Raw genomic sequence first — 10,461 nt, 5'->3', positions numbered from 1 at the left:
GACTTTCGAGCGAAAGATATTGACCCGATTGTAGTTATCGAATTCGCATTCAAAGATGAATGAGTTTGACATAATATCCGTTACTAAATACCGTTACTTTCGCCGACATTTATGAAAGGCGGACACTGCTCAGATATAAAAAGCCTCAGAGAGCTCTCGAACATAAACACATTTTCACTGTCCTTTAGAAGTAGAAGACGTGAGACACAAACTTGACAACAATGAATAAGATTTTGGTAAGTCGACAGCAATAATAGAATAATGCTTTATGCTGGGTTTTGTTATGTGGATATTTTCCATTGCCTGTAGTGTTTTTGTTGAATTTCTTTAGTGTATTTCTATTTTGCTGCAGATGATCGCTTTTGCAGTATTGGCAATGGCCTGTCTAGCATTGGCCAACGGAGCCGTATCCGGATACGAAGTTGCTATCGACCATGCTTCGAAGCATGGTGGACACGGCCATAGTGTCAGATACGACAAGAGAAGCCATGCTTATGGACATGGAGGATACGGATATGGTCTTGGAGCTGGTTACGGATATGGTCTCGGAGCTGGATATGGTCTCGGAGCTGGATATGGTCTCGGAGCTGGATATGGTCTCGGAGCTGGATATGGTCTTGGAGCTGGTTATGGTCTTGGAGCAGGTTACGGATACGGGCTTGGAGCTGGATATGGTCTAGGAGCTGGAGGCTTCGCTAATGGAAATCTCGGACTCGGATACGGTGCTGACGGTGTCCGTTATGGTCTTGGATACGGAGGAATCGTATAAATAGTTAAAAAGAAAAAAAAAGTGAGTTTTTAATTACTAATGAAATCATGAAAAATCAAATTAATTTTCAAATGGCATTAATTTCAACTAGGAGACTCGGATTCGATTAAAATTTTTTCAACTGATTAATCAAATGATGTTAATCATTAATCGACTGATTAATCGAATTCCAATCAAACATTGTCAAATCTTTCATAGCAAAATAGAGTGTATTGGTAACTATATAATATTAATTGATGCTATAAAAATGAAGTCACCTGCAAGAAGCTATTCAATATGCTGAACACACTTGTCATATTCTGGAATTCCTTAACTTGGAGATCTTGCCTTTTCTTCTTTTTTTTTTTTGATTTAATTATTTTAGGCTAGCTACTGATTTTGAAACAAATTTCGATTTTCATGCTATTATTTTTTTTCCTTGAAACTTCTCTCAAATAGCACTGGTGGGAGAGGGGAGTTGATTTTTCCCTTATAAGAGTTTTTCACAGTGGAGAAGACAAATTTAGGTTTTGTCTCCTGAAATTCAATTCAAACTCAATTTGAAACTGAAATTTCGATATCACCAGAATTCGTTGAATCTTTTTGTTTCTCCATGCCCTTAACTTTAACAAAAATTTGATAGAAATATTGATTCAAATATTCTTAAATACGGTAACTTATCTGAAATGATATGCATTGGAAGATAAATCAAAACATTTATAATAAAATAAGTAATGTAAATAAAGTTAAATAATAAACTTATAATAAAAAATGTAATGGGATTGATCAGGTTGATTAACTTAACTTAAATTTTCAACTGCGATTAACAATTGGTCGATTAACTATCCCGAATAATCAATAAATCATGCCAACCCTAATTTCAACTGTTTATTATTATTATTACTATTTAATTGTTTCCCCTTGGTTAGAATGAGCTTATATGCATTTCGTGCGAATAAAGTAACCGGCCGGATACACATAAAACAAGATTTTCCTGAACATAATAGTATATATATATATATATATATATATATATATATATATACTATTATGTATATATATATATATATTTTCCTGAACATAATAGTATATATATATATATATATATATATATACACACTGCTGGCCACCCAAATTGCAACACCAAGAAAGACAAGAGATATCGCAACAATATTTATTTTGTAGATAACATGTTGACCAAGCATCAAATGATTAAATTTATAGACTTCTGTGAAGTGTGGTTCCTGCCAAAATCAGTAGCCAGAGTAGCCGCCATTGTTGGAGATCACCGCTGCCACACGCCTCGGCATTAATTCAAAGAGACTTTGGATGTGTTCTTGGGGTACAGCAGACCAAGCCGCTTCCACGCGTTGCCAAAGTTGATCTGGTGTGGCAGCTGGGGATGTAATCTGGGTCAATCGTTGAGCAACCATGGACCACATGTTTTCTATCGGCGAAAGATCCGGAGACCGAGCTGGCCAGGGAAGCAATTCAATCTGGCGATTGACGAAGAACCTTTGGACAATGCGTGCCACGTGTGGTCGCGCATTATCCTGTTGAAATATGGCTGTGGGCAAGCCCTGAAGGTAAGGAAGGACAACTGGCTCCAACACCTCGGAGATGTAGCGCTGGCTTTTTAAAGTACCAGCAATGCGTACTAGAGGAGTGCGAGAGTGATATCCAATACCGCCCCATACCATAATACCCGGTGCAGGACCAGTGTGGCGGCGCATAACGCAGCTGTTCAGCATCCTTTCTCCACGGTGTCTCCAGACTCGAATCCGACCATCGTGGTGTTGCAGACAGAAGCGTGACTCGTCAGTAAAGACAATTTCATTCCATTGTGCCGTCCACATCCTTCTTTCATCGCACCATTGGCGGCGGAGACGTCTGTGGTTCTGCGTCAAGGGTAGACGAAGCAATGGACGTCTTGCGGACAGACCACTCTGCTGTAAACGGCGTCGAATGGTACGCGCAGACACTGGATGATGCGGTACAGACTGAATGTGCTGTGCTATGGTTCGTGATGTGGCTGAGCGATCCGTCACTGCCATACGCACAATACGCCTGTCATCACGTGAAGTGGTGCACTGAGGTGGATGCGATCGAACACGTCGGTCCGTCGCACCCTCCTGCATCCAACGATCACATATCCGCATTACAGTTCTTTGGTTTCGTCCAACACGACTACCGATTTCCCTGAAAGATAATCCACAATCTCGGTAGGCCACTATCTTTCCTCTGTCGAACTCGGATACTTGATCAAAAGATGATCGCTGTTTTCTACGAGGCATAATTGATCGTTTTTTTGAAAAAACCACAAGAAAAACACAATTGCCGTACTTCAAATCGTCGAAATCTCCAAGCCTTAAATAGCACTTTGAAGTGGCGCCACAGGCGCGCGTGATGTGCGTCTGCGCTGAAATTCTAATCATTTGCATATCTCACCTCCGCTAATGCATGTTGTAAATTTCATATTATTTGCGTGCTTCCTTCAGGGTGTTGCATTTACGGTGGCCAGCAGTGTATATTATACGTAATATATGTATATATATATATTATGTTCAGGAAAATCTTGCTTTATGTGTATCCGGCCGGTTACTTTATTCGGACGAAATGCATATAAGCTCATTCTAACCAAGGGAAATATATATATATATATATATCACGTAGATGTTGTATGTTGTTTAATTCTGATTGAAAAAAACAACTTTTATTTGAAATAACAATTTTATTTTTCGCTTCCATAAACCCGGCCTTGGTTCATTTCTTGAACATTTTAAATCCCCCTTTCCAATAAACCCAAAATTTTTACTACTTTCGAGTTCTGGCACCCTTTTCTATATCGATAGGCTGTCTTATATTTGTGAATAGTAAACAGATTTTTTTTAACTTAAGGTAATTAAAAAAATTAACATTTTGGTCCAACGTTACCCTTGTATTTGGGTAACGTTGGCCTACTTCGCCTTATCTGAAAGCATCGAATGAAGAGCTAGGGTATTTCTTGAACCTGGACTCGTAATAAAATTTTAATAAATAATAGCAAATGGTTGCACGTTTTTTTTTTGTTTGTTAATTTTTAATATAAAATCTAATGTCTTACACATTGACCAAAAATAGACCCTCTTTTAACAGGGTTTGGAGGCTTAATTATTGTGGACCCATAATTATGCATTTTGTCAACGTGACTAGCAAATTCTAGTTCTTTTTCGGCACTAAAAACTTGAGATAAAAATTCATTTTCTAGCAAACCAGGTTAAGTGTTTTTAATGGTGGTTCGAGGTATTTCAAAAGGGTCAGCGGCTCACGTTTTGGGGGATTTCGCCTGATCTAATTGCATTTAAGCAGTTTTGAAGGTGGTCCTTGGTCTAGTCTGTATAACTTCGACTTCAATCTTGTATACGACAATACTTCAATACTTGTATTTATACGACATCATTCCGGTCTCGAAACAAAAATTTGAAAGAAAGACATTTTAAAAATAAACATAATTATACTTTGCATAATTAGCTTTTTAAGTGTACCTAACAAATAAATTATCACGGGTGGCAAAAAAATTCAATTTGGCCCCTTAAAATCTTTGGACAAAGTTGGTCGTATTTTCAAGGTTACCCCAAAGCATAAATTTTCAATGATTGCTTTCGGAAAACTGCACAAAAACTAGTTCCGGAAACTTTTTCCCACAGTAATTAGAGTACGTTTTATTATACAGTAAAACCTGTTTTCAACGGAATCGCAAGGGACCGAGATTTTTTTTCGTTGAACACAGGTTTCCGTTTAATACAGGTTTAATTGATATGAGTAAAATAATGTACCGATAATTTATGCATTCAATGATGTACCGATCTCGTATGTAATTGAAGTACAGTATAATAAGAATAAATCACTTGAAAATAAACTAATTGATCTAAATTTACATAAAATAATGTACATTATTTACTCTATAATTACTAAATATTTAAGTTTTCACAGCATCTCTATATGAAACTTCACCCTCACACTGTTCTTTATCTAAAATGACTGCATTTACGTTGTTTTTTTTTTGAGTTCTTACGTTCTTTTGAAATTTTCAATGAGGGTGTCAATATCTGTCGTGTCAGGTTCAATCGGCAGATCGTCGTCTATGTTTATATAATCCTCAACAATGATGATTTCGCTACCCTGACCACTGTAAAATTAGATAATTTTCCATCGTAAAATTTGCCACCTTTCCCCCCGCCCCACCTCCCTCTAATTCCGGCCCTGGTCAGCACTTGCAATCACGGAAAGTAGCTTGCATACAATTTTGTAAGGCCGGGATTACACTATAAAAGTTTGATAAAAGTACTTTTATAAAACTTGAAAAATTCAATCAATAAGGTCACCGGTTGCATTTTGTAGAATGTAACCAATAACCTTATTGGTTGGATTTTTTAGTTTCATAAAAGGACTTTTATCAAACTTGAATAGTGTAATCCCGGCTTAAGTCATTGTATATCATTTGGAAATCTAACCATTACACTGATTTCTCCCGTAATCAGTGCTTCACCAAAAAAATTTGTTGCAATTTCTCTCTCTCTCTCTCTCTCTCACACACACACACACACACACACACACACACACAGAAAGCAACTGTTTCACTACATGTGGCTTTTCAAAAACCACAGCATCGAGTCCGGTAACGGGTTTTGCAAAGCTAACGGGGTGAAGTAGAACTCGCATTGTCAAGCAGTCATCGCATTAAAAATTTCGATAGAAGAACTAATATTTTGTATGATCCTTTGGCCAATTGGTCACGAAACAGTCGAAGTGTTTGAGTGAAATTTTCCGTTAAAAGGATAAAATTTTTCTTTCCGTTTCCACGTTAGACAGGTTCCGTTGAAGACAGGCTTTATCGTATTATCGTTTTGTGCAAAGAAGGGTTCCAGGGCCAAATTATCCCACGTTTATTGTATCTTGGTGTAATCTTACCGGATCTTGAACTGATAAAATTTAATTAGTTTAAAATTAGTGTAACTATTCTAGTAAACTTTATGCTTTCTAAATATGTATAGAAATCAGGGGTATCAAAATAGTCTATATTCATTCCAAGAATCTGATTATATCTCAACATTCACATTTGCTATGAGACTCTGTTAATATACATTTATTTACACTTGTGCATATCTACATAATTTCATTACAGAATTCGTGTACAGTATTTTTCGAAATCCATGTGTTTCATCTGTGATGTAGACGCATAGAAGAAAGATGTAGGAGGAGCTTCGTGCAAAATAACAATAAAAATCAGTTAATTTTAAATTGAGCTCGTCAATTCATTTCCGTTACTTTCTCGTTTGATTTTTTTTTGTCGAAAATAATATTGAAATACTTTATTGTTACGACGATAGTCTTTTCACCAATTTGCATCCTCCCTTTGAATTTTCTAGGTGTAGTGCTTTGTGCGACCCGTGCCTCGCGCATACAAGATAGGAAAAAAGGGTTTAAAAAACGGAGGTCAAGTTTCCCCTCCAGGCCCATCTACAGAGTAACTCAGACTACCTCACGTGTAATGTATTGTGCAGGTCTGAAAATGTGATCTTTCCTCTATATATCAGGACCTTAGTATACAGGGTGCATTGGTAACAGGGCGTATGTTATTTTCCTGGCAAACCGTTGATCCGAGACATACTTCCAGTAAGAAAAACCATCCAAATGACGTGTAGTACTCAGATACGTCATTCATGTTGCAAGGGGTTGTATAGTTATTAAATAAAAATGTTTATTGTTTGTACGGACACCGTGTGCTCAAAAACACAATCGGAAAGTTCTTACCTAGACTTTCCTGAACTAAAAAAAAAAGGAATTCTACGTTTCTAAAAGCAATAATCATTGAAATATTTGAATTCAAAAAACGGAGGAAAGTTCGGAAGAAAACAGCATTAAATACGAGTAAACGGGTCTACCCGCACACATTTAATAGAGTTTTTTACCACCTTTCCTCCGTTTTTCGAACTCAAATATCTCAGGCAATATTGCACTTAAAAACGTGAAATTTTTTGTTGGCATCAGGAGAAAAACAGGGCAGCATATTTCTATTTCGGTTTTCGGACACACGGGGGCTGTATAAAAAGGTTTTTTTTAATAATTCTGTGGTGTTTGGTCAGAACATGATAATTCCCAAATTACAATTTTGAGATATAAGCATTTTCCTTGTCATTTAAAAATCAAAAATAAAGCATACACACAAAAACAAATGAAAATATCATTCATCATCATGTTGTTTAGCCCGTACGCACGTATTCGTGCATTTATCTCACTTCTGATTAGTTTTAGTTAGCAAGACCTGCTTCCAGATGAAAAAGTCTTTTTTTTTTTAATATATCATGTGCTGACCAAACACCACAGAATTGTACAACCCCTTGCAACATGAATGACATATCTCAGTACTACAACTCATTTGGATAATTTTTCTAATCGGAAGTATGCCTCTACAACCAACGGTTTGCCAGGAAAAAAACACACGCCCTGATACCTATGCACCCTGTATATCCCTTTCAGATCCTGCATAAACGAATGTGGTGGTTGCTTTTTTCTCACTGTAGAATTTTTTTAACCTCAGGTATTTAAGCCCTGACTTGAAGGATTGTGTTAGTTAGAAATATAGTGAAAATGAACTTTGGGGTCTTTCATCTGAGGGCAACCCTGAAAGTTGAACTTTGTAAGTTGTCATCGGAACTTTCGGGGTTTTTTTAATATGGTTTACAGGAGGAAGTGCCATCGGGAATAGTGTGATTTATTACATAAATTGCAGCAATAAATATCTGGAAAAATGCGATACACCGACATGTCCGTAACAGTCTTCCTGATATGCAAAGAGCTACTGTTGAGAAGGCAGTAATGCGATTAAACTTGCTTTCAGAAAATGGTGAATGCCACGTTCAACATACTTTGTAACACGTTTTAGGAACGATTAAAAACAATATAAACCATTGTCTTCATGTGTTATTTCGTTAAAAAATATTACATACAACGCCATTCCCCGCTGGTGGTGAGTTTTTGAACTTTTTTTTTCTTTTTTTGCGTAAAATTGAATCTATGACCTCCTGTAAACTATTACCAAGTTTGATAACATTTTGTCCAGTAGTTTTCCTTTTAGGACCATTTAAAGGAGGAACTATAATTATAAAGACCCTGTATTTTTTAAGTATTAAAAATGCAAAAACATCTTGAAAAGAATGCTCGAATCTGAAAGAAATATAGTACTGTTACGCGATAAATGTGGAAAATCCGGTTATTATGCTTTATTTCCTGTTATTATGCATTATTACTGATCCTTTTGGTAAGATGGATAAATTTTGCGAATTTATCAGATTTACCGGCGATTATGTACAACTCCTAGCTCGTATTGGTAAAAATGACAAATCATCAATTAGTTATTAAAATTTATTTGGCTTACCATGCTTTCCTATGCGAAAATATCTCGTTCCTTTAAGGAACATTTAAAATTTTTCTGTTCTCTTTAGGTACTCAATGTTTTTCAATTTAATATATATTTTTTATACAATTAACAAGAATTTTTAAATATAACAACATGGAATGGAACTTTTTCCAAAATCACCAAACTTTACCCATATTTTGTGCCATAAAAATGTTCTTAATAATTTTATTAAGAAATCCTCGGGTGCCTGTTAAAGTATGTAACTTGTTTTGAGAGGCGCACAAAATTTCTAGTCATTCGAATGAGTGGTGCCCTATATGTAACAAAAAACTATGTTTTGAGAAAAGAGCATTTTAGTGGAAAACATTAGCATATATAATGTCTGCCAGCAGTTTATATTAAAATATTTAAAAAACATTTCTAGTACAGGGAGGTGGGAAAAAAACTTGAACACAGACAGAAAAATTGACAGTATACTGTATTAGAAAACTGGAAAATTTGCGTGCACCAACCCTCCCCACTAAACACACTCGGCAACTTCAATCGGGAATCACGCATAATCACCGGTAAAAGTGATAAATGTTGTTGATAAATCTTTAATAAAAAAAATCAACCTACTGAGACGATTGGTGGTTATAAGCAATTAAAATAACACAGATGAGCTATAACAAATAATTCACGTGACACGACAAACATGTAAAAATTCGTAATATCCGTGTTCGTTATAAGCAAGCCGAACGTACGTCATAATCAATTTTTTTTGGAGGGGGAATCACCGAAACAACCATTACATAATATCTATTCATATAAAATGACTGACTGATTCATTGATTCATTATCGCCAAGCCGAAACCGCCGTAGCTATAAACATGAAATTCGGTCGGTGGTTTTATTTCATGACGTAAAGCCTCACTAAGAGGGGTATTTTGAAATTCCCCCCCCCTCGGGGAGTAGGGGGTTCACAAAGGCTACATAGAGAAATCACGCTTAGCCGAAACCGCTGAATCTTCAAATATGACATTTAGTGAGTATTTTTTATATTTAAATACAAATACAACGCCACAACAGGCAAATTGCCCAACGAGGTGGCTGACTTAAGAACATCATGGATCCCCGAGCCATTTTTTGGAGGCCCTACCTACTACTGCTACACCCCCCCCCCCCAACGAATCGGTACATGCGGGAATGTGCGTGTAGTGAAACCTGACGTGAAGTTTTTTTGTTTCTCTGTAATGCTTGTTATGTGTAGTGCTGCCATCTGCCGCCAGTTTTTCTTTCTAACTATGAGTGAAGTGTTATGATTGAATGATTTATCGTTATAGGACTGTTGCTCTCTGGGGCGAGACTTTTTAACGGGGAGATCGGCTCGCATTTGCGCCTTGAAGTTGGGAACCACAGAAAACCAACTTCAGCCCACCACCACTGTGGGGTTCGAACCCGAATCCTCGCATCGCGAGTCCGTCATTATAACCACTCGACCACCACAGCGGATGTAGAGAATCACTCTCAAAATTCAACTCCCCTAAGGGAATCATGGCTGAGTAGTTTTCAGATTACCAAATGTACGAGAGCGTAGCCGCGGGTAATAGCTAGTGTAATATATATGGAGTATATACAGGAAAATTTCCGTAATTCCTTCCAATAATTTACTTGCGAACCGTTGATTCTAGAGGCATACTTCCAATTAGAAAATAAATATCCAAATATCGTGTGGACTCGAGATGCGTCGTCTTTCAGAATGTAAGGGGTTTGAATAGTTATTTAAATATAAAAAGTGACTCTTATACGGATGCCCCGTTCTCAAACACCCAATTAAAAAGTTACTTCCCTGTCTCTCCCGAGGCTAACAAAAAATGTCCCACGTTTTCAAGTACAATGTGATACTCCAATTCAAAAACCGGAGAAAATTTAAGGAAGAATAGCACTAATGCTTTTTTCTTTCATTTATGCTGTTCTTTCCTCAACTTTTCTCCGGTTTTTGAATCAAAATATCTCTGGAACTGTTGCTCTTAGACACTTGTAATTTTTTTTTTTTGTTACCTGATGAGAAACAGGGCTACAGATTTCTAACTGGAAGTTAGAGAGCAGGGGGAGGCGTATTAAAATTCAGATTTTTTATTTTATGTCACAGTGTATTTTCACTCTTGAAGAGGTTGCACAATGACTCCTGAACACATTTTGAGAATTTTTTTAAATTTGGACCATACCTCTACGATGTGATAGAAGCCGAATTAGGACTTACAGGACACGATGGTATAGTCCTGGTCGATATGATAGATCTGTGAGAGTATATTCTGTCTCTTCAGGGTTTAAG

General features: G+C 36.8%; 1 protein-coding gene across 1 annotated transcript; it reads left to right on the top strand.

Annotated features, from left to right (window-relative positions):
* Nucleotides 1-221: 221 nt before the first annotated feature.
* On the top strand, nucleotides 222-769 carry LOC149090115 (uncharacterized). The gene is made up of 2 exons (XM_089251455.1): nucleotides 222-236; nucleotides 353-769. The coding sequence occupies exons 1-2, from the start codon at nucleotides 222-224 to the stop codon at nucleotides 767-769; spliced, it is 432 nt and encodes a 143-aa protein (XP_089107581.1).
* Nucleotides 770-10,461: the final 9,692 nt, after the last annotated feature.

The sequence above is a fragment of the Pholcus phalangioides genome, unplaced genomic scaffold (genome assembly GCF_987345545.1).
Source record: "Pholcus phalangioides strain wild (caught in Gottingen) unplaced genomic scaffold, Ppha-v1.0 ptg000001l_1, whole genome shotgun sequence".
Taxonomy (NCBI): Eukaryota; Metazoa; Arthropoda; class Arachnida; order Araneae; family Pholcidae; genus Pholcus; species Pholcus phalangioides.
This window is presented reverse-complemented; position numbering and strand designations above follow the sequence as displayed.